The sequence below is a fragment of the Perca fluviatilis genome, chromosome 17, assembly GCF_010015445.1.
Source record: "Perca fluviatilis chromosome 17, GENO_Pfluv_1.0, whole genome shotgun sequence".
NCBI lineage: Eukaryota > Metazoa > Chordata > Actinopteri > Perciformes > Percidae > Perca > Perca fluviatilis.
In genome coordinates, this window is record NC_053128.1 from 890,768 (window position 1) to 916,605 (window position 25,838).

General features: G+C 40.9%; 1 protein-coding gene across 1 annotated transcript in view; it reads right to left on the reverse strand.

Annotated features, from left to right (window-relative positions):
- slc27a6 (solute carrier family 27 member 6) overlaps positions 1 to 25,838 on the reverse strand; it is a 67,338-nt gene that overhangs the window by 6,899 nt on the left and 34,601 nt on the right. Inside the window, exons 8-10 of the mRNA XM_039780444.1 lie at positions 22,882 to 22,979; positions 22,522 to 22,652; positions 19,815 to 19,865 (exon numbers count right to left, since the gene is read on the reverse strand). Of these exons, the coding sequence (XP_039636378.1) occupies positions 19,815 to 19,865; positions 22,522 to 22,652; positions 22,882 to 22,979 (280 nt within the window). The remainder of the gene's footprint in view (positions 1 to 19,814; positions 19,866 to 22,521; positions 22,653 to 22,881; positions 22,980 to 25,838) is intronic.

Consider the following 25,838-nt stretch of genomic DNA (forward strand, 5'->3'; position numbering starts at 1 on the left):
CTGCTGAGCTCGCGTTACCCGGCTCTAGCTGAGCTGGGAATCTGCCGCTGCGTGATTTATTCATATTTTATTTTATTTGCAGATAGTGATATGCTATGATGCACTGATGTCAGGCAGGCTTGCTGCTGCTTTTAGTCTGAGTCTGTGAGATAACCAAACTTCCTTTAAATATAACGTGCATATAAATAGATGGAATAAATAAAAGTCCCTCGAAATACATAGTAAAACATACATGTATTTAGGCTATTGAACTATTATGACTAAAGCCTGTATTTCATGATCTATTTCATAGCCATATGTATATTTATGTAAAGGGGGGCAAAAAACGGAAGTTATAGGCTACAGATTCCCTCAGCAGCAGCAGCAGGGACATTCTAAAACGCTTAACGTGAAAAAGCTTAACTTTAATGTACCTAAACAATGATCAATCAAATATCAGTCAGTTATCAGTCAGATAACGTCCATAACGACTTTGGGTTAGATTTTTCAGTGGTTATGAGGAGCAATATGAGAGAGACATTTGGTAATCCTTGATCATTGCTCATTGATCATAGAGCGGGTAACGCCAGAGTCAGTCCCGGGGAGCGAACCGCGGGGACCGAGGTCACAGGGCTGGTGGCTAGCTGCTAGCTAGCTGCAGCAGCAGCTAATATTAGAATATTAGACCCAGCACTGGAGGTCTGATCCCCATGATCTGATCCCGAACCCCCGGTGACTCTCTGCCAGATCAGCAAGCTTAACGGCAGCAACAGAAAGTTTGCTGGGATTGTTAACGGTGGCGTAACGGTAACGTTACAGCCGTGAACCGAAAGTCTATTTGCTCCGCTGGTTCGACTCTCTTCGGGCGAAGTTGTCTGCGGCGGGTAGAGACAGGGAGGCAGGGAGAGAGGGTAATAAATACATGTGACATTATGAAATAAAATCCCCCCAAGGATTATCAAGAGTATAGCTAGCTAGGTTTCCAAAGTAATTTTGGCCTGGGCTGAACACTGGTAGTAGGCTGGCTGTTGCCTTGGAAATAACAACATCCGGTCTCTGAATATAAAAAACAAGCCTTTTTTCGTTTCTGTTTTCGAGTGATTTTATTTTTGTTATATAAAATAGAAAATGAAAATCACAGCATATTTTAAATTTCTCCCATCCCATTTCGACAATGAAAAGAAAAACGCATTGTATTTCAATTTCAAATGTCGTGTTTTAAAACGAAAATGAAATAACCATTCGTTTTTGTTTTGTAATACCTGTTTATGAAATGAAAATCGAATGAACGAAAAAGTACACGGACCCGGTCGCTTACTACCTACGATCGCTTCGGTCACGAAAAAAATGTATGAGGAATAAGATTTATACACACATTTTAATTTCCGAGTTCCATCAAAGAAAATCGGATAACGAGATAGTTTTTCGTTTTCCGTTTTTTAATATCAAAACAAAAAACGAATAATGGGTTGTTTTCTGTTTTTTGTTTTCCTATTTACTAATGGTAATTGGGAAACTGGCCGTTTTTCGTTTTTGTTTTTTTCCTTTCAAAACGAAAATCCGTTGGCCGCCAAGTACACGGACCGTTCTTCTCACTGTTAGTCTTGTTTGTCGTTACAGGTCATTTATGATCATCAGATGGAACATTACACAGTTTCACAAACATCTAAAAGTTACATATAGTCACTTTAAGTATTACATCTATTTTTCAGAATATATTTTTAATAGACACTATATGGATAAAAAATAACTTAAAGGTACAATATGTAACATTTCTGCTTTAAAATGTCTAAAAATGACCATACCTATGTTATATATTTTTATGAGTTGTGTTCTTACACTATCCCAAATGTTTCCACCAAATGTCAAACCCAGAGAAATCTGTTATTTTATTTTCAGACACGGCACGTTTCCTTTAGTCGCCCGTCAGTGGCGTCATATAACCTTTCACCCTCCAGTTACTCTAACTTCCTCAGAACACTGGCACCAAGATGATACGTTCAGGAGTAATTGTAAATCATACAATGTCACAGAAAAAAAATATTTGTAACCGTTAATACTGCTTTTTTGGCCATAAAGCCTCATTTTGTGATTAATTACATCCCACTTTTATCACAGTAATACAACAGATACCTTATTTATTTTGAAAGTTCAATATCGACAAGTAGCTAACATTGATGCTAATGCTTTGTGGGTAACATTATGAGGTTACAACATCATTCAACACGCTTTAGTATGACTGTTTCGACCACAGTTAACAGGACTGGGCTAACCCACGAATAACTTCACTAGCAACGTTAACTGTATAGATAGACAATTAATCTAATGCTAATTTAGCCAGCTAGAACACCCCGGTCTGTCTGCCTCACCGGGGGCACAGAGACTCAGTCGGGGATGACAGCTGACAACAGCCCGGGACATATAGCTAGCTAGCTATCGTTAGCCCCCAGTCAGCTATCAGCCAGCTACTTTTATTACAGCAACCCCGGCCAGAACTTATCTCCAGTGCCTGGTGCTTACGACGCTAACGGTCATTTAATTACGTCGGGAAACGGACTATATCAGACCGGGAACCGAGTCACAACAGCGGCCATCCATAGAGTTAGCTACATCTCCGCAGCGCTACCGGGGTGTATGTGCTGAAAATCTCCCCTGCCTTCATTTCCCCCTTCGCGTTAAGCTGTCTTTACGGTTAGCTAAATTAACCCCGAAAAAGGTGAGTTAAGCACCAAAACGAAAAGTTAAGATTACTGAAAAGTGAAGGGGAGATAATTCGGGGCAGTTGAGGATGTTCTGCTGCTGCACAACGGCATCGAACGTCCTGGCGCGCGGTCGCGGAGATTCCCCGGCAATCCCCAACCACACCCGTCTCTCAGCCTCGTTTTAGCAGCTAGCTAAGCTTACAACAAACCCCGTCCCGCCCGGTGAAACGATCCAAAAGGTGACACTGATATGTGAAATATTTTGTGTTTTAGCTGCTGGCTACTGTTAGCTTGCTGGCTCACAAGCTAACTGGTCAGCTACAAATAAAAATCTAATCAAGAAAATTATGTTGGGGAAACTGCAGCTATTTTATTAGAATGAATAAACGTAACGTGAATAAACTTGAACGGGTAAACTCGTCCGTGAACTGATGCATTCTAACTGTCAGCGAAGGTGTTTAGCACTTAAAACTCCCATAATTCCACGCAACTTCCCAACGTCATCAAAAGTCCAGTTTTACCGTCCATTGTTTTGGTTGAGAGACCCCTAGTGGCAGAAAGTTACATATTGTACGTTTAACAGTTATTAGATTATAACTACAACACATACTGTATAAACAAATGTTTGACTGACGGACACCGGAGCCGTCGTTAATGTGATTTTGAGTCAAAATGTCAGCCGAGCCAAAGATCTGTAGGGTGCACCTTTGCTTTGTCATGCAAGTGCAAAGCACAATTGTAAAATGCTTCTTACCCACTGATGCAACAGTATTAACAATGTAATAATGTCATATATGATCACAGTCACACGGCACAATGGGTACTTTTACCTCTAATACTTTCAGTACATTTGCAGCTAACAGTACTTGGTAAAGAGCCTGTACTTGCTGTTTACTTACATGTTGGCACCATCTGCTGGTTCAAATCAGCATGACAACTCAACTGTCATCTAGTTGGGAGTTCTGTTATCAGAATAAAGGAAAGCTTGGATATATTATAAACATTATACATGTGTAATACGTTATATATATGATTACCATGTTGGGGGTGGGGGTGGGTACATTAGCTCTAGTACTGCACACTAAGCTCTGCTTTCTGTCCCCAGAGTCACAACTAAACAGGGGGAAGCAGCGTTCACTTTCTATGCTCCATATGTATGGAACTAACTCCCAGAAAACTGCAGCTCCGCTGCAACAAACACTTCTTTTAGATCAAGACTTTTCCTTTTGGCGCTGCATTTTTCATTTAATTAAAGTGATTGTTCACTTCTTACATTGCAGTATAATGTTTCTTTGTAACTGCTCCTTAATGTTTTATGTGAAGCACTTTGTGTTGACTGGTTGCTGAAATGTGCTGTAGAAATAAAGTTGCCTCGAGAAAAAAAACCAATGGGTCAGCAATCACAACCAAAAACTCTTATTTGACCCAGTTTACTGTGATTTAGACTATATCCACTGGGTTATTCAGCCACACCAGCATGTGGTTATTTCATAATCCGAATCAGAATACTTTATTGATCCCCTGAGGGAAATTATTTAGTTGTCACGTCAAATTCAAGGTAAAATATGAAGAAAGAGCAAGTCAATAAGTGTATAAAGGAAATAAAGTAACATAGCTACAATAAGAAATAAATAAAACGTTAAATAGTGGGGGAATTACTGGAATTGTTGGGTCTTTGTAAATTATAGAGTGTGGTCTAGACCTACTCTATCTGTAAAGTGTCTTGAGATAACTTGTTATGAATTGATACTATAAATATAATTTAATTGAATTGAATAGAAATAAAGTGAGATTAGGTTAAAAAGATAGTTTCAAATGGATTGAACAAATTCAGTGTGCACAAGTGGAGTGTCAACATAAATACAGTAGGGCCATAAATAAGTACAGTGTGAATATAAGTAGCAGCAGTGAATAAATAACACATTTGCACATGTAGCTTGACATTTTTACTTGACCCAGTAACAATGTCATATTTACATCTCTGTTGGCTCATGAATGACACCAACAGGAAGTGTTCTGGCACAGTATCGAGTGTACGTCGTACGCGTGTGGAACAGAAGGAAATAGATTTTAAGCATAAAGGTATGCTACACTATTGACAGATTTGTCCTCAATATGTAACTTGTTTAAACTTTCTCTGTTTTCTTAAAGCCACTATCTTTTAAAAAATTACACAATGCTGGTGAATGCTTATCATGCTTTCCATTTCGTTGTTTTACTGATTCGGTGTTGACCGTCTGATGTTGCTTTGCAGTCAACAGAGTCTTTATTGATACGGCACTAGCTAAAGTCAGAACAGTTCAAATCCTACACATAACGTGTTAAAATAACATGTTAATAACATCAAAATCAGCATAGCGTATGTATCGAATGGACCAACATTTATTTCCTCTGACATTATCGCACATAATGGCACTGGTTGGAGACTGAAAGGATAATGATATGGTCTGTTGATCATAACAGACCATGTTACAGCAGTGTGCATGAAATAAAAAAACAAGTGCATTAAACTTATATACCTATACTACCAAGTGAAATATTGTATGTGGTTACCAGAGGAAATATGGATAACCCTAGAAACAGAGACTGGATGGGTTAGTTTGTGTTGCAGAGCAGCAGCTTGACCGCGGCTGTAAGATGAAGTAGTATTAAGAGAAACAACGGCGTGAGGACGTTGTTTGGGGGGGGGGGATGGGTCAAACGACACAGGACAGGAGACAACAACACAGGAGACCAGGGTTCATGTCCGGTTCTTGTCCCGCGTGTCACTGAAACGTACATTTTGTAACCCCACCCACCATCTTTTCCTGAACATAACCTGTTCTGTGTTCTGAACATAACCTGTTCTGTGTTCGGAACATAACCTGTTCTGTGTCAGTTAAATGCACGTCCCGACTCAGAGTGTCAATAAGCGATGCCAAGAGTCCCGACCAAGCGCGTCTAAATATGACACCAAAGGGCTAGATGCGAATCCCAAGAGCGACATAAATTAACGCCAAGAGACCTGACCAAGCGTGTCTAAATATGATGCTCATTTTCTAATTATTCTAAATATAGCGTCCACTTAAACTGATCTAGATGTTTTTAGGTGTCTAAAATGTGTTTAGCTGCTGCCCCCGTCCACAGCAGGACGTTGCTTAGCTTCCATGTCTGTCCTCCGCTCTGTTTTGTGACATTCCGCCCTCTCCTTCCGTTATCTATTTTGCAAAGGCATCGTCGCTGCACTGGGGGAAGCGTGATTGGTTTAAAGAAATACACACATGCCAGAGTAGTCTATCCGTGCGTTCATGGACATCGGAAAAAACGTTTTTCCGAGTGAAAACGTCACCATTCACGTACCTTCCTGTGGGAATCAGAGGTGGGAAACTCGGGCTGGATTTTGATAACCGAGTTCCCCAGTTGGTGACGCATTGTTGACAACTGACGTTTGATGTAGGCGACTTTGGTTCACTGAACATATTTCAATGACAATAAACTGTTTATTTTGGACAAATGCCTCTCCCAAAAAACATGCACAGACATAACATGTTTACAATTATTCATAAATAGGCCTATGTATAAAAAAAACAACACATTATCCGTGTCTTTTCCCGTTCATTGTCCTGCAGATAACACAAACAAACACCTGGTGATGTGCTGTTTGGATGCTCACATAAGAAAACAGCAGAAAATCTTTTTGTTATTGTGGCCTCCATGTTTTCACACACCTGGTGCTCTCTAGGCTACGGCCGACCGTTGGTGGCAGTTATGCAAAAAGTTGTTATGCCACACGCCAATATAACAGAAGAAGAAGAACACGCATCCCAACCATGTGAACGCTGGCAGTCGGAAAAACAACGTAATCAGGGGGGCGGTCCCTGTTATTCCGAGGTGGCATGAACGCGCCATATATCCACAACGTTTCATTTCCGGGATTGTTCCGGTGCAGCCAGAAATTCCGCTGGATGTCCCTGTTTTCGGCCGCATGTCCGTCCCCTTCCTCTGTCTCTGTGTTGGCGTTCTAACCTCCGGTGGATTTGTGAGGACTATGGTTAACTGCTCCTCAGATCTCTGCAGGGTAAATCCAGACAGCTAGCTAGACTATCTGTCCAATCTGAGTTTTCTGTTGCACGACTAAAACTACTTTTGAACGTACACATGTTCCACCAAAACAAGTTCCTTCTTGAGACTATTTAACAGAGGCACGGTGGCTGCGACCGGCACTAGGCGCCACCCAATACGATTGTGATTGGTTTAAAGAAATGCCAATAAACCAGAGCATGTTTTTCTCCAATCCTGGAATGCTGTGTGGACTAGCCAGACCCTCCTCTGCAGCGCTGTGGAGGAAGGTCTGGCAATGCGAAACTACTAGCACATGTGAGAAGTAACTCAGACAACCCCACTTCAAAACATCTGAACTATCCCTTTAAGTATTCATCTGCAATTTTCTGCAGTGGTCCCAGTAATATTTGTTCCTAAAGTGTACTGAATTAGTGTAACAGATTACATAGTTTAGCTTAGTTTGAGTCAAATATTTGAGGACTGCTCTGATTTCATAAATTCAACAATATAATCCTGCTATTTTCAACAACTTTTGTTGTTCTGCATGACTCAGCTTTAGTATTATTGTCCTATTTCACATGCCAGCACACAGTGGAAAGGCAACGGTTTCTGTTACTTTGCTGAACAGACCAGACCTGGGGGTCTAACCCATAACAATTATGAACATGCCCACAGCCTCAAATGTCCAGGTTAAAGGTTTTACGGAAAACATACAGATAGCACTCCTGCTTCAGCTTTCAGACCGTGGTGGTATTTATTTTGCTGCAGAGCGACATTAATGCTCACTTTGGGGCTAACCCCCTTCCAAGATGTTGAGAGGCAAGACACAGGAACTCTACCTGTGCCCAGTGGTGGAAAGTAACTAAGTAGATCTACTGAAGTACGGTACTTATAGACAATTTTGAGGATTTTTCATTGTCTGCCAGGCCTACTTCATACTTGTACTCCACTACACCTCAGAGGGAAATGTTGTAATGTTTACTGCACTAAATTTATCTGACAGCTTTTGCTTTATTGCTTCACGCTGGGCTTGTTTCTGCAACAGCTCATTGAGTATCGGATACAATTAAAACTATTGAGGAAATATTTTAAACGAGATCGCTGCAGTCAGCAACGGTGAAACAAGCTAATGTGAGTTAATAAGACAATTATCCAGCTTGTATTTACCTTCATAAAAGTCTGACAACATTAGGGAAAGGATTTCTAAGGAGGTGGATCTTTTTGTTAAAGAGTAAGATCCCTTTTTTAAACATACTAAAGTCCGCGAAATTGCATTCGCTAAACCCACCAGACTCCATGTAAATAAACAGTTATTTTAGCATCGTAAAATACACTTCATGCAAAGTTGAAGCTGTTTTGGGTTGTCTTTCCACTTTTCCAACCATCATAACTCTAGTTTTGGTTGAAATAAACAGAGTTTACTGATTTACATGTGAAAATATGCTGGCTCTATACACACTAAAAGTATTGCTTTTTTAAATGGAGTCTGGTGGGTTTAGCGCTAGCAATCCTAGAGCCGTTTCTGGTTAAACAAAAGAGGCCTAGCTTCATAATGATCCTTTCCTTAATGTTGTCAGACACTTAGAATAAAAATCTGAGTCTGTCAGCGGTAAAAACAGAAATCTAAGTGGACCAAATTGACGATACACATTTGGTTACATTGCAGCCCGGTCTGCAGCTACCGGTCACAGCGTTTTTAAAGATTGTTGTTCCATCAGTCACTTATACACAAAAACATAGGAAAATAGGGTCCAGGTTAAATTCATTATGTGCCAGAAGCTCAGGTGACAACAGCATGGGCCCTATTTTAATGATCTGAAACGCAAGTATGAAACGCAAAACGCAAGTAGCTTTGTGGGCAGATCTCAGGCGCTGTTTCTATTATACCGGCGGGATAAATGAGTCTTGCGCCCGACGCAAATCTAAAATGGGTTGGTCTGAAGTAACTAGGTGTGGTTTGGGCGTTATGTGAAAATAACCAATCAGAGCGTCATCTCACATTCCCTTTAAGATCAGGCGCGCTTGTTCCATGGCGGATTGCTATTATGACGGCGGTTTTGCCTGGCGGACACCAGCGGGAGCTGTCCAGGATGCGGCAAAGTAATAAATGCCCGTCTTGACCGGGTGGCGATGTTGCTGCGGCCTCTCGGGTGCATCTCCTCAAGTGGATAGGATTGCTGCAGCCATGGAGAATCCAAAAGCACCACCTGCTCCTGTTGTGCCCCTTCCTCCCCCCCCACTCCATCTCCGTCCATCCGCTCCACCAGGAGCGCATCGCCCATTACTCCCGGACCAGATTCAGAGTGTCAAATCCCACCGTATTTCAACATCACGTCTCCTTAAGTCCTCTAATATTTCCTCATTTATGTCATCAACACATCCATGATTCATGGAAATGTTGTGTAAAACACAACAAGCCACAAAGAATGCTGGGACTTTTTGAGGACTGTACTGTAAAGTGCCTCCTGATCTATCCAAACACCTGAAGCGCATTTTCAGTAATATTTTTCTTTGTAATTATGTATGGTTTGCAAAAATGGGAACTGCTGCGTCCATTTAGAGAAGAGAAGTGTATGCATGTTGTATATATACATTATGGCCAAGCATGCGCCCCTAAAATAGCATCTGAATAACGCGCTACTGACTTTAGACTAGCGCCACTGACTTTAGACCAGGTTTTTCCTGGTCAGTGGCGGAATTGACCTCTCGCCGGCCCCTCCCCCAAAACGTCCATTGTCCAATCACACATCATAGTAACCGTTACTATGTGAGCAGGTCCGACTAACATTGACTCCAAGCAAGATGGTGAAGCGGTGCGCCCATGGCGTTTGTAAATCGGACACTAGATACCCCCTCTTAATGGATACCCCGAGAGATTGTCTGGAGGAGTTGTGTTTAAATATCACGCCCCAATATATTCTCGGTTTTGAGGCCTCGCCCCTACAATTTACGACATGGCGAGACGTAATCCGGCTGAGAAGCGGCACTTTTCAGAGGTGGAGATTGAAACCCTGATATCTCCGGTTCATTTGTACTAACGTGTGTACTATTTGGCAGCCTGACAACTGTTATTAAAGACTGTATAAAGAATGCGGAATGGAAAGAGATCACTGATGTGGTCAACAGTGTTGCCGTAGTAAATCGGACTCCAGCTGAAGTTTATTTAATTTATAGCCTACATCCTTGACACATGTATTCTATAGTCCTAATAGTAATATACAGACTTATATTGCAATCTCTTAGGCCTACATGTAGGTGTACTTATATTTAAATAAACACACAGTAGCAGAGTTTATGTAGTGTCTTTTATTTTACTCGTGTTTTTTTTCATGAGTCAGAACGAGGCAACAGCTGAGGGAGAGTGCATGTCCTCCGCCCCCCATGCTGGACCACCACCCCGACCCTGTTTTCTGACAGCAGAGGGGCTGGAAAAACAAGCCGAAATAACTCGGTCAATGGCAGAAATAAATCGTTCACGTTCAAGAGAAAACGTTTCATAAATGAGGGCCAACGTGAGCAGTACCTACAATGGATAAAACAGTGTGGACGGCCCCACTCCCAGTTAAATGTGTCGAACATTATGAAGCATAAATACGTCTGCTCAAAGCTAAGGCTAACAGCTAACTAGTTACCGTGTTGTCTAGATCTACTAACTAGAGGCAAGAACACAAATTGGACCAAAGTTATGATTACCATGGATATCATTGCCAGAATGTTAACCTCCTCTCTAAGCTAAGTTTAACGAGCCCTTTAGCTTTAGCCAACATTAGTTAACATGTTAGCTAACGCTAGCTACATTAGCTGCTGTTGTGTTGGGTCTTTGAGCTCCCCAACTTTATTTTTCGTCAGTTTACAACAAAGTCGAACATTTGAATATATCCCTCCACTGCATACTGTAACCCCTTTTGCCTCGATCTGGAGGATATCGCGGAGATATTGCTCCAAAAAAGGTCACTGACACGCACGGGTATACCTCATCCCGTCATGGCAATCTGTCGCGCTGGTCGTGTTTGACCATTTGTTTGTCGGACGTAGCAACAGTAACTAAGGGGGCCGGGGCTTGGCGAAAGGCTAATGGTTTTCTGAAACTGCAAAATAGCACCACGTAACGTTTGCACCGGAACACGCCTCCTCTTTTCGCTGAACTGCCCCCAGGAGAGCAAATACATTCCCTAATTTACCGACGTGCGTCTGTGGAGGGAAAAGTTTGCTGTGCGTCGGGTGCAAAATAGGAATGATACATGCGTCGGTGTACAAAGGCAATTGCGCTGAGTGCAAGATACGGCCCCATGTGTGTCTCTGTGTGTCCAGGGCAAAGACAGAAATGTAAAAATGTTCAAAAGGAGACATGTGAATTTTAGGAACAACTAGCGTTGAAGCTAACATGCTCATCTCAAAGATATACTGAAATCATCTGCTGGTATAAGTCATGTAAGTACAGGAATAGAACATGAGAAAATGGAAGCTTATTGTGGTTGATGCTCTCCATGAACCTTTCATGTTAATGTAGTTCTTATCCAACAGTCAACACACTCATTTAACCTTGGAAGGTTCCCAAGCATGAATGTCTGTAGATACATTTAGCAGCAAATGTATACCTATAAAACAAAAAGACCAGAAATAAACAGATATTAAAATAAATAAAAACGTGGAATGAGAACTTTTACAGAATTTAAAAAAACGTGATACAGCTAAAGATCTGTTCATATTCAAAATGTCGCACAGTCAAGACAATATGTGATTATTTTGTTTCATAATTAATATGAATTTAACACATTAGGTGTGTGCTGTGATTGGTCAACATGTGGGAATTTCCTTAATGAGTAAAAACTATGGCGTCAGATTTATGTCATGAGCGAGATGAAACATGCTCCTGAGCAAATTATACTATTTCACACGAAAGTACGTCTGCCGTACACCCTCAGGTAACGGTTGGTTTATACCAGAGTTATGAAATTAAAGGATTTGTTTTATCATAATGCAGATAATGTTCAGGGCTAATTTAATATGACTTCCTTACTGTATGCAAAGGTTTTCTTTTTCAAAGTAAATATGATTTAAGAGGTATTTAAAAGTTTACTTTTCAAAAAGCAAACAAAGAAATTATAAGGAGATATATTTTTATTGTCGGGGGAAAATTGTGGAACAAGGGTAATATACATTTTTAAATGCGCAACTCTTTCGTGATTTTTAGGAAAATGGTTTGTAATTTTTGAGGATTACAAATGTAGTTAATTTTCTTACGTTTCTTTACTTATATATTGTTTTTTTTTATTCACTTTTCCTACGAGGTGGATAGATTTAATCGATGCAAACGTGGGATAGGTATATAAGCTTTTGCTTCAGCCTAATCCGTTAAGTCACTATTTACTGTTTGAGTTTACACTGTGATATGTATATAATTATTGTTTTTATGATGACTGAATACAACTACTACTACTACTAAAACTACTACTACTACCAGGGTGAGACACCATGGCGTGGGGATCTGTAGATGGCACGCAAGGTTCGTTGCAGTATGCTCCGGAACGCCTGGCGGCTTTAACACTAAAAATGTTGTGGATAAGCAAGAAGTCAACCAGAACGGAAGAACATCCCCAGAAATGGGTCATTATCTACCATGGCTACACGCGCTGCACTGGAGCTCCTCTGCGATGGTAGATGCTAGATCGGATCCGCTAGATGTGTCGATGTTGCATCCTGCCGTGTCCACTGCGTCCACCCATGCTCTGCTGTGCCACACTACACCCCGTAACGCCCTGCTGTGCTCTGCAATGACATGAACTACTACGACTACCATTGTAGTCACTGTTCCATTATCTTTATTGTGACTATTATTGCCACTGTTCATTGCATCCCCAACCGGCACTTTCAGACACCGCCTACCAAGAGCCTGGGTCTGTCCGAGGTTTCTTCCCAAGAGGGAGTTTTTCCTCGCCACTGTCGCACTGCTTGCTCTTGAGGGAATTACTGTAATTGTTGTGGCTTTGTAAATTATAGTGTGGTCTTGACCTACTCTATCTGTAAAGTGTCTCGAGATAACTCTTGTTATGATTTGATACTATAAATAAACTTGAACTTGACGTAAAAGGACGTGCCTCGTGGCCCTCCTTATTCTGCCTGTAAATGGCTTACCCTGGAATTCTTACCCTAACCCTAACCCTGATATTCTTACCCTAACCCTAACCCTTTAACCCTGATATTCTTACCCCAACCTAACCCCCTAACCCTGGTATTCTTACCCCAACCTAACCCCTTAACCATGATATTCTTACCCCAACCTAATCCCCTAACCCTGGTGTTCTTACCCCAACCTAACACCCTAACCCTGGTATTCTTACCCCAACCTGTTGTGGCAAAATGTGATAAAATCTGTTTTAAGTTATAGGAAATATACAAAGTACAACAAATATGATGCTAGATAAGAAATATATGTATTTTGCCTGAAATAAGGAAAGACCTTCTCCCTCCTTGGATCACCTTCAGTTGCCGCTGTACAGCCACAACAGCTATGGATGGCTCACCGCTGTGTAGCTGCAAAAGCCACGGCAGGCACCAAGCCAACGCCTTAAAGTGATGGTTCGGAGTAATTTCACCCTAGGGTCCTTTGCACCATGACCTCGAGCCAAACACCCCCCCAGAAGCTTTTTTCACCTGGGTCTTACATTGGAAGAGTTAGCTAGAGTAGCGTTATCAGCTGAATAGCTTAGCGCAGGGGCTAACGGACCCATGTTTGCATCTCGTAAATTACCCCACTAATAATGCCCGAAATGATACCAAACGTCTACAAGTAGTACAAATAGGTTATGCTCTCATAAAACGATGGATTGGAAAGTTTGTAAGTACACCAGAAGTTTATGTAAATAACACTTGCCTGCTGGCTTCTGCTCTCTGCTGTTGCTGCTGCGCGTAAGACGTAGGTGCTTAGGGCCGTCTACAAATTACAACACCCAAAAGAGATGCAACAAAAATATTTATTAATTTAACTTTTTTAATGAAAGTGCTGTAGTATAACTAGCAGGAGACAAGTAATAATTGAGGTAAGTTTGGAGACATTACCTTATTTAATCATTGAATTAATAAATATTTTTGTTGTAACTCTTTCGGTGTAGTAATTTGTAGACGGCCCTGCTAACTCGCCTAACTGCAGGTAGCAGCAGCAGCAACAGAGAGCTGAAGAGAGCAGGCAAGTGTTCATAAACTTCTGGTGTACTTACAAACTTTCCAATCCATCGTTTTACGAGCATAACCTATTTGTACTACTTGTAGACGTTTGGTATCATTTCGGGCATTATTAGTGGGGTAACTTACAAGATACAAACGTGGGTCCATTAGCCCCTGCGCTAAGTTATTCAGCTGATAACGCTACTCTAGCTAACTCTCCCAATGTTCGACCCAGGTGAAAAAAGCTTCTGGGGGGGTGTTTGGCTCGAGGTCATGGTGCAAAGGACCCTAGGGTGAATTACTCCAAACCATCACTTTAAGCGTAGGCGTTCAAAATGCAAGATCAGCTAAATGACTTCATCTAGTGGAAAATCCCCCAAAAAGGTCTTCAGCCTCAAAAGTAGCCAATTGAAGTTTTACACGCGTGTTTTGAAGGTGATCATTGGAGCGCTCCTCAGCAGGAGGGTCTCTCTTTTGGACGATATAAGGTGAAGCTAGACAAAGGGATCTTTAGCAAGCTTTACAGTACTTGCTCGGGTTTCTTGTGTGTAGAATTCTTTTCGAAGCACATTAAACTCTCTTTTTCACATTTGACTCTGACTCTGCGTGGATTTTCTGAGACCTTGTTTTGGGACTTTTTCATACTTTGAAGAGAACTTGAATAGAAGTTGAAAAAGTGCAGCTGGCGATAAGGTCTGCGCCTATAAATCTGGCCTTGGGTCGCGGACCTATATTTTATTTCAACATAAGCCCCTAACCCTGATATTCTTCTGGGAGTTCAATCAGGAGAGTTCAATCAGGAGAGTTCAATCAGGAGAGTTCAATCAGGAGAGACTTCATTTTGAGTTACATATTACTTGACTGATTGGAAAACTGGGTTGGTCTTTCTGGTTCAGTACTAAAGTGGTTTGAATCCTATTTAAAGAATAGGGACTACTTTGTGTCTATAGGTAATTATACATCTGAGCATACAAATATGACGTGCGGAGTTCCTCAAGGCTCAGTTCTGGGGCCTCTTCTGTTCAACATCTACATGCTTCCACTGGCTCAGATTATGGAAAACAACAAAATAAGTTACCAAAGTTATGCGGATGACACACAAATTTACATAACCTTATCAACAGGGAATTATAGCCCAATACAACAACTGAATATGTGCATTGAACAAATTAACGACTGGATGTGCCAGAACTTTCTTAAATTAAATGAAGAAAAAACTGAGGTGGATGTTTTTGGAGCAAATGAGGAACGATTAAAGGTCAGCACTCAGCTTCAAACGACAATGTTAAAAACAACAGACAAAGCCAGAAATCTTGGTGTAGTCATGGACTCAGACCTGAATTTTAAAAGCCACATTAAGACAATTACAAAATCAGCCTATTATCACCTTAAAAATATATCAAGGGTTAAAGGACTTATGTCTCAGCAGGATTTGGAAAAACTTGTCCATGCTTTTATCTTCAGTAGACTTGACTACTGTAACGGTGTCTTTACAGGTCTCCCTAAAACATCAATCAGACAGCTGCAGCTGATTCAGAACGCTGCTGCTCGAGTCCTCACTAAGACCAAGAAAGTGGATCACATCACTCCAGTTCTGAAGTCTCTACACTGGCTTCCAGTGCCTCAAAGAATTGATTTCAAAATACTTTTGCTGGTTTATAAATCACTAAACGGTTTAGGGCCTAAATACATTTCTGATCTGCTAATACACTATGACCCACCCAGACCTCTCAGGTCATCTGGGACAGGTCTTCTTGTTGTTCCCAGAGTCAGAACTAAACAGGGGGAAGCAGCGTTCAGTTTTTATGCTCCACATATCTGGAACAAACTCCCAGAAAACTGCAGGTCCGCTGCAACTCTCAGTTCTTTTAAATCCAGGCTGAAGACCTATCTTTCTAATGTTGCTTTTCTTTAAATAACCTATTTTTAACTGCTCTTTCTTTAAAATTCTTATACTGCACTGTAAATTTTATTCTTGTCTTTTAATGATTTTAAATTGTTTTTAATTGTTTTCTAATTGCTCTTTACATTTAATTTTTTGTCTTTTAATGCATTGAAATTGTTCTGTTTTTTAATGTTTTATGTAAAGCACTTTGAATTGCCTTGTTGCTGAAATGTGCTATACAAATAAAGCTGCCTTGCCTTGCCTTAAGAATTATTCATTGACGTGCACAATAAAAAATGATACATGAGAAAAAGTCTTTGGCGATGAGACCCCATTGTCATTAAATTGCCACCGTGAAGTCATATTTTAAAAGGAAACTGTGAAGAGTGTAGGAAATACCCCCGATGAAGCCTAGACCCTGGCGGTGGTGGCGATGACTGAAGGGGATGCTGAGATCTGATTGGATGAGAAGAGGAGCTCAGACCTGGCGCTGGAGATAACTGGAGGTGAACGGGGAGGAGGAGAACATTTAAATATTGACAGCAGAGATGTGATTGGCTGATAAAGATTGTGGCTAAATCTGGTTGGTTTTACTAAAAGAGTAAACACCCCCAATCAGCTGATAAGGAGACGCAGGAGGAGAGGGAGAGAGAGGGGAATGAGAATGAGTGAGTGATAGTCTTCCTGGCTGAACTTAAACTAAGCTTCATTTTACAAAAAAGTGTTGCGGCTAGCACATATCCCAACAACAGAACAGACGAGAGAAATGTTTACATTTCTTTATTTACGCGCTATCTTTCGCTACTTGTTAATAAAGATGCCGGTACACAAACTCCGGGCTTCCTGTAATGACAGCTGTAAATCTAGGTTGGGTTACCCCTATTTTCCACCAGGCGCGTCTGCGATGCGTTACAGAGGCGCCTACGGCCCCCGGTGAGAAATCGCAGGCACTCAAGTCAATGCTTGATCTTCCACCAGCTGCGCAACGGTGCGTCCCAGAAGTGTGCGTGAAGCGGCTCTCCGCTCCGCTAAAGATACGCGGCAGGTCTATTTTCACGTGAGCTGCAGGGCGTCAATTAACCAAAATACCCCCTCGCCAACAGTAGCAGTTTTTTGCACGGGTGAAGCGGGCAGCTGTCCGGGGCGGCATTTTCTCATGACACATGGGGGGGTGGCACGAGCACTTAAAAAAAAAAAATCCTCTGCCCCGCAAAGTGGTTTTATATTATCTATCATTTCACTGTGTGGGGAATTGGCAAATTGCCGGCCACTGCAGCTGCAGGCGCCCCTGCTTGCTGAGAAGGTGCCGTGCACAGAAGCTGTGTAAGAAGGGGAAAGGGGAGAGGGGCGCGGGGGACAGTTCACGTCTGGGTCTCCCAAATGGAACGGACAAGGGGGGGAATGGGGGATCCACTGTATAGAGCAATACTCTAATGGAATTAGTGGGCTAAAGTCAGCCACACCTCGACTTTCTTCCAAATAACGCACATTTCGCTGCTCGAAGGGGGTCTCACCCATGGTGTAATTCAATATAGAACCGCCACTGCCCCCAATATCGTATATGTCTCCTCTACAACACTACGGACGAATAAACAGATCCTTTTTATCAGGACAACGGCAGAAAAGAGAAGACACGGAGTTTAATTACAGGAGTGGAAGGTAGAGACTAGCTTAATAAATACCATTGTTCTGGAAGTTCTTGTAGAGACGATCAAATCTAGGGCTGAAACGATTCCTCGAATAACTTGAATAATTCGATTACAAAAAATCCTCAAAGCAAAATTCTTTGCCTCGAAGCTTCGTTAAATCAATGTATTTAAGGTTGTAGGCTACAGCTCACTGCATTTCCGCACGGAGGATTATTACTAGCGCAATACTAGCACATAACAGGTTGACGCTTCTGTGGACACAAGACTGACGGCCCAGATTACAATTGCAGACGTGAAGGAAGACAAAAATAGTGAGGGGGCTAAGAGAAGAGACAGGCGAGAGAAAACAACAGAAAGTTTGGGATCATTTTAAGCTGCAAACATGCTGCTACATCATCTCAGTAGAAAACCTCCAGTGTACTCATCTATTCCACGGAGCCAACCCGACACGAGGTAACTAACGGCTGCTGCTCTCGTCCACCGCGCTGTTTACACAACTAGCCTACAGCATGCTACTCTGCTAACAGCAATGTTGTGTTTTACCAACGAGCTAAAATGAAAGCTTTCGGTTTGTAGTCTAACTGTTTATTAGTTTGCTAATCTTTGGAAATTTAGCTGCTGCCAGAGATTAACCGGCTCCTCCCCCAAGCATGGCTACTTAATATGCACGTGACTGACGTCATCATGCTGGTGATGTCTGGATTCTTTATTGTTTCTCCTCACGGTGTATTAGCCTTCTGAAAATGTGTCCCCCAGAACAGTGTAGTTGAATAGCCCTGCTGTAAGCTTTGTACCATCACATTTACCCTCTGGTCAGTGAACAGCTCTTTTGCATATCCAGTGCAAAGAGCCAGAGGCAAGAAGGGGAATGGGGTGAAAAAGATTTACATTTGGGCCACCAAAAAGTTACTTTTTTTATGCGTCTTGGAATTTGGCAATAAAAAAATGTAGCTTTTTCTAAAAAAGGAAACCTGTCTTTTGTATATCCTGTCTTTTGTATCTCATTTTTTTTAATACACAGCAATAATAAATATTTACTATTGCTGTTTACTAAGTATTTCTTACTAAGTATTTCTTATCCGATTACTCGATTAATCGATGGAATAATCGGTAGAATACTCGATTACTAAAATAATCGATAGCTGCAGCCCTAATCAAATCTGCTAGTCGCTCCACTTCTGAGACGCTTCAGGTGTGGTATGATGCGTGGCGGAGGACGGAACAAAACCGGAACGCAGCACAGACGCTTCCAGTGGAGAATGGGGGTAAGCGTTTGCGTATGAATATAAAAACAATGTGGATCTGTTGTCTTCTGCACACACGTGCCACATGATGGTTCACGCGCACAGCTGACATTTTATAGACCAAACAACTAATCGTTTAATCAAGAAAGTAATCAACAGATTAATTTAGCAAAGACAATAATCAGTTGCAGACCTAATCTACACTGTAGCTGAAAACCTGTAAGCCCACTTTCGATTGTTGAATTGGTGCTCGGAGCATGTTTTATTGCGGCACAAATCTGACGCCATAAAAAAACTGTGAAAAGAATATCTCAGGATAAACTCGTTGATCTCGTTGGAAAAATAAGACAGACCTGTTAAGCAGTTTGACAGGTGTCAGTAAAGTAGCAAAAACATATCTGTGAACCATTTATTTTGTTTGTATGTTACAAACCACATGTATGATTCTTCATTTTCATACACTATGACATTTTGTACCTCAGAATCTCATCAATTTATCCTTTAGTACTGATGTCAATAAGGCACTTTAATTTTATGGATAATTTACCACCCTAATCTTTGCAGAAAGACATTAAAAAGACATGTATACTGTATATAGAACAGTTGATCAATTTATTATGTATCTATTAATTTAACCCAGATCTGTGTAATAACATTACAATCTGTTGAACTGATTTATTTAGAGCTTTTAGATAAGGTGTTTCTTAGCAGTGTGTTTCAGTTGAAGGTGTGAGTGGTGAAATAAGGTTTGTTTCATAGTGATACGTTCAGGTTCACATTATTTATCTGATGTTTTGTTTAACAAAGAAATCTCAGAGACATTATTGTTCACAGTATTTGATCAACTCATCATGGCTTCTCTTTATGAACCAGGCGATGGTTTTTCATTCAGACTTCAGTAAATCATTGAACGTGACTGTAGGCTTGCTGGTTTCCGCTGAATATAACGCGCAGCAGCAAGCAGAGCTCAGTTCTATCTGTCTGTGTGTGACTGATTCCAGCTGAGTCATCCCTTCCTTACTTGGGGAGTTCTATAGCTTGCGTTCTCCGGCGACAATGCTCTTGTAGATACTGTCTGTTAGAGGGGAACTTTTGGGGGGGGCAAAAAAAAAAAAAAAAAAAAAAAAGGGGGGGGGTAAAAGCGGTCGACAGCTAGTAAATCTTCTAGCTGCTTGAAGGTGCTCGTCATTTCCATCTCCTCCTAAAGGGAAGAAACACCAGGATTCAATCTGAAATAAATACTATTGGAACACGAACTGTCGAATGTTTTGTTGAAAATTCCAGTTGGGACCTACAGTGATACATCTACAGCGGCTACTTTAGGTGATTTCTCATTGCTCATAGCTATGCATACCATTAGAGCATGCTGGCTCTAATGCTGTGCACACATTAGCTGTGTAAAGGCCCTGACACACCAACCCGATAATCGGCCGTCTGACAGTCTGGTGAGGTCGGTGACTCGACTCTGTTCGGTGTGTTCCGTGCCGTCGTCAGTCGGAGGAGCCGTCCGCATCCATTTTGGCCGATTTGACTTGTTGAATCGGCCAGTGGGCGGTCGGACTCAATGACCAATCTGATTGGTGGAGTGCTAGCCCTTGACTAGCGAATCAGTGCTTCTTCCACAAGAAGAAGCCCGAGAGCTGCCAACACCAGTACCTTCTTAATACTAGCCATGGTATTTTCTTCCACTCAGCGAGTAATGACAACAACGATCCTTCTTGACTACTATCACCACTCTCTGATGAAAACAAGGACTGACGACAGCGTGCTCGAGGTCTAGAGAGATGTTCTGTCTTTTCCGGTTTTCATTTTTTGGGCGACAATACAGATTAGCGCCGCCTGCTGTTATGGAGACGTATTACGTCTCGCGCACGTGCAGAACGTACGCTCAAGTCGGCGTCGCTTCGGTGTGTTCCGAGGCACTTTTTGAATGATCAGTCCGATTGCCTTTTCTGCCGATGGTCGGCCATTGGGTTTGGTGTGTCAGAGCCTTTAGAAACCGTTCCCTATCACAGAAATAGTTCCCTATATAGTGGGTTTGCCATTTTGTAGTGGTGTTCCAATTCTCCACGGTAAAGGTTCTGTTTTTGCCGCTGACAGACTCAGATTATTATTCTAAGTGTCTGACAACATTATGAAAGGATCCCTACAGAGATAGACCTTTTAGTTAAAGAGTAAGATCCTTTTATTTTAACATGAAACAGCCCCGAAATCCCCATCACCAAACTCACCAGACACCATGTAAATAATCAGGACTTTTAGCGTGTATAGAGCCAGCATATCTCCACCAGACTCCATGTAAATAATCAGGACTTTTAGCATGTATAGAGCCAGCATATCTCCACCAGACTCCATGTAAATAATCAGGACTTTTAGCATGTATAGAGCCAGCATATCTCCACCAGACTCCATGTAAATAATCAGGACTTTTAGCGTGTATAGAGCCAGCATATTTCCACATGTAAATGGGTGAAATAAGGGTTTATTTCAACCAAATCAGAGTGGTTAGACGGACCAAGACGGCTTTTGAGCTTTCTGTCGACTTTGATTGAAGTGTGTTTTACGGTGATAAAGTACTGTTTATTTTATTCCAGAATGTATCTGTGGTGTAGCCAGACCTATCTCCCCAGCGCTCTGGCAATGTGAGACTACGCTTAGGCAGACAGTGTCACTACACTTTGCCCTAACCTTCATTCTGGACTATGTATCTGTCCATTGCACATACTATATTTTCTTTACATTCTGCACTCAATCCATTCAGCCACCTTTTTCTTATGCTAAACAGCTATTATGTATATATTTGTTTCGGTTTCTGTATTTATTGGTTATTCTTATTAATGTTGAATATGTTTGTTTGTTTATGTATGCACCATTCACAAAGGCAAATTCCATGTTAAGTGTAACTCACTGTGGTGATAAACGCTTTTCTGATTCTGATTCTTATTCTGATTTACATAGTTCCACATTTGTACGAGCTTTGTCCTGGATGGATGGAAACTCCACTATACACCGTGTTCCAAATTATTATGCAAATTATATTTTACACAGATTTTCCTAAATTGTCGATGCAAACGACAGTCAGTATAATTTTCAAGTCACCAACCGTTAGGGTAGAAGTCAAATTTCATTGAACACTGAACTGTTAATAATAATTATAATAATAATAATAATAATAATTTTGAACAGTGCATTTTGAGTTACATTTTTTTTTTTAATCCTGTTTTCATTGGGTGGTTTCTTCAATTAAATTCGACTTATACCCTAACGGTTGGTGACTTGAAAATTATACTGATTGTCATTTGCATCGACTATTTAGGAAAATCAGTGTAAAATATAATTTGCATAATAATTTGGAACACGGTGTAGTCCTCTAATGAAGAACATTCATCAACAAAATCAAGATGCAGAATCAGTGTGTCAGCAGTAGTGCTGGATATCGTTCAAAAGCTTTCAATACCGGTACCGATACCAATACCGTGACTTTGATACAGGGTCCTAATACCAATTTTATAAAACACAAAGAAATGACAACATTACACATTACGGTGCAAATCTTTTAATTGATTTGTCAGCTCCTACTACGTGAGTCGTCTCTGTGTAACGTAGAGTTTTTCCTGCGTGTCTTTACGACGTGTAACGCTAGACAGTCAATCACAGACATTATTAGATCTTGGTAGAAGCATGCTGCATGCTGATTGGCTCACTGACACTGATGTTATTTACTCCTTAGGCATTTAAATTGGGTTTTGAATGACGAGGGATTTTTCAATACTCTGTACTTTAGAGGTATTCGGTCGGTGCCTAACAAGTACTGAGTTGAGTACCCAGCCTTACTCCGCATGTCTCTGCTCTGTTACCTGAAGCCTTATGAACAGTGGACGAGCGTACGCTGGGATTTCCCTCAACACATGCTCAAACAGTTTCTTCCCATCGAACGTGTGTCCCGGTCGTACAATCATGGCAGCCATGCCCGCTCTGCCCTCGTGCCCTGTGGACGCAATATGGTTTACACTCATCATCATTCTCCAGCTCAGGGTTATTCATTATCAGGAATGGTAACAGCACTTAGAGGGAAACGATAGCAATAATAACATTATTATATGTGGTACAGTATTAAGGGATGATTATTCTGAAAACACCTATACTGGAAGCTTCCAAAGGCATGTTGGCTGATGGAGATGAGCAGTATTTGGAGGCAAAGGGAGACTTAAACAAACCTTGTATTTCCACTCCGTATACATTGACTTCTTGGATAAAATCCACCAGCCCGAGAGTCTCTGTTACCTCTGTCGTTGCTACATTTTCACCCTTCCACCTGAAGTCAGGGAAACAAGATGATGATTAACAGTGCAAGTGTGGTGTCCTAAATATAAAACTGAAAATGAAATTAAAAAACAGTGCAAGTGTTGGAGCCAGAAATACAGGGCGGATGCTGGAGCGTGGTTCCGCTCGTCACGACTTTATGTGTTCCCTCTCTGAAGTCCGCCTGCAGCTGATAAACTTGGTCTTTCAAAACCATGTTTTGTACTGTGGTGTCTATATTTTATTTATTTATTTATTGTATTCCTACCACAGGCAATACAACTTTTTAACACTTCACAAACATACACTACTGGTCAAAAGTTTTAGAACACCCCAATGTTTTCAGGTTTTAATTGAAATTCATGCAGTTCAATGTCTTCTTGTACTCTGAAATGAAAGAATAGAACAAATGAACAATTTAAGTTAAAAAAGAAATCATGGAATCAATTTATAAACCAAAATGTATTCTAAATTTTTGACTCATCAAAGTAGCCCCCTTTGGCAGATATAACAGCTGAACACACTCATGGCATTCTTTCTACAATGGAAATCAAATATTCTTCAGAAAGTTCTTCCCAACTCTGTTGCAGAAGTTCCCATAAATGTGGGGCACTTGTAGGTTGCTTTGCTTTCACTTTTCTGTCCAGTTCTGTTTTTAAGCTTACCATCTTGTTCTTTTTTCCTATGGTAGTTCTAGCATAGCTTGGACTTATGTTTTGGGTCATTATCTTGCTGTAGGATGAACCCCTGACCAACTAGGCGCATACCAGAGGGTACTGCATGGTGCTGCAAAATGCTGTGGTAGCCATTTTGGTTCAGGGTGCCTTTCACTCTGTACAAATCACCGACCCTGGATCCAGCAAAACAGCCCCAGACCATCACGCTTCCTCCTCCATGTTTGACAGTTGATGTCACACACTGAGGAACCATCCTTTCGCCTACTCGACGGCGTAAAAAAATCCTGCTTGATGAACCGAAGATTTCAAATTTTGATTCATCAGTCCTTAACACCTTCTTCCAGTCTTCAGTAGTCCATTGACGATGTTTCTTGGCCCAGGCAAGCCTCTTTTTCTTATTCTGACGTCTTAGCAATGGCTTTCTTGCTCAGTTGAAACTGAGACTTGCTTATTACGACCACTATTAAGCTGTGCTTGAAGCTGTTGTCCTGTGAGCCGCCTATCACGCAAGCTGTTGACTCTCAGAAACTTGTCTTCTGATTCTGTTGTGGCTTTGGGTCTGCCAGACCTCTTCCTGTCAGAGTTTCCCCCAGTTTCTAAGTGCCTTTTGATGGTGAAGAATACTGTACTCACTGACACCTTGACTTTCTTTGCAATTTCTCTGTAGGAAAGACCAACATTCTTAAGTGTTATGATGGTCTGTCTCTCTTTCATTGTTAATTGCCTTTTTCCCGCCATTTTTATAGCAACACACTACTTTCTGCAGTACAATACTGTTCAAATAATGCTCACGAGGGTACGGTACCACAGTGTGTTCCAACAATACTTTTATACAAACAGAGGGGGTTGTAAGTAATCCAGACAAGTTGGAACACCTGTGGGAATTGGTAGCACCAACTTTCAAAGCTTGATCAACCTCCATTGCTGCAGAACAGCTTTACGTTATTTACCCATTTCTTGTTCCCTGAAAAAGGCCTTTTTGTAAAATTCTGAAATGTACATTATTTTTCAGTTTTGGGTAACCTTACTTTTTTTTTAACCTCAGGCAGTTCACCACTTACCTTTGTACCATTTCAAGCTATTCATTGGACTTGAACTGCTAAAATTGGGGTGTTCTAAAACTTTTGACTAGTAGTGTAGGTTTTACTTACATCGTTATAAATACTATTTAAGTAGTAGTACATTTCTATTCCCAATTTTTATACATGTTTGTACATTCTTTTTCTTCTTTTAAATAGTTGTTCTTGTATTCTATTTATTATTTCTTGTATATTCTGTATGTGTGCTCTGTGTCTGATATTTTGCTGCTGTAGCACTGAAAATTCTCAATTTGGGATCAATAAAAGTCTATCTAATCTAATGTATTGTCATGAGTATGGTGAGCAGGATAACTTTCCATTTGGGGAATATAAAGACTATCTGTGTTCCAGAAGCATTACTTTTAGTGTGTACTACAGCTGTCCTTACAAAGTGTGTACTGTTGCATGGCAGAATGCATACACTTGGGGCATATTACTTCACCCTAACATTGCGCCGTAAACTCTCTTGCTCATATATCCATCGAGACCTGGTAAACAACTTTCCAGAGTTTCTGTTATAAATGTGTTGTCTTTAGGCTGAACAGCACCATAGGGATGGACTCCTTAACCCTTGTGTTGTCTTTTGGTCAACTTTGACCCGTTTTCAAAGTTTTTAATATCTGAAATATGGGTTTCTTTCAAGCAAAATGCCCAACAATAACATGGATGTACATTGTATGGAACCCAAACAACATTTAACTTTTTTTTTTTTTCTTATGTTTTTTTTTTATTTTCCATTTTTTTATTATTTCCATAAATAAATTTGGGGTGTTTTATTTAATTTTATAGCATATAAAAATGTTTAAATGGTTTCAAAACCGTATCCTGACTAAACTTTGACAGTCAGTGATGCACTCAACATCCTCTGATCTTAATTAATAAACAAAATATTCATAATTTCTGCTTTTTTTAAATTCGAAATTTGGTATAATGTCAAATAAATTAGGTTTATTTACTATGAATTTAAAAGAAGTAACAAAAAAAAAGCATCGAAAAAAAGGGACAAAAACATCGGAAAAAGCTCCCCCCAAAAAATAAACCCGGAAGGACAACAAGTTCATGGTCGACGGGAAGACAACACGAGAGTTAGAGGTGGCGGTGTACGCTTGGTACCTG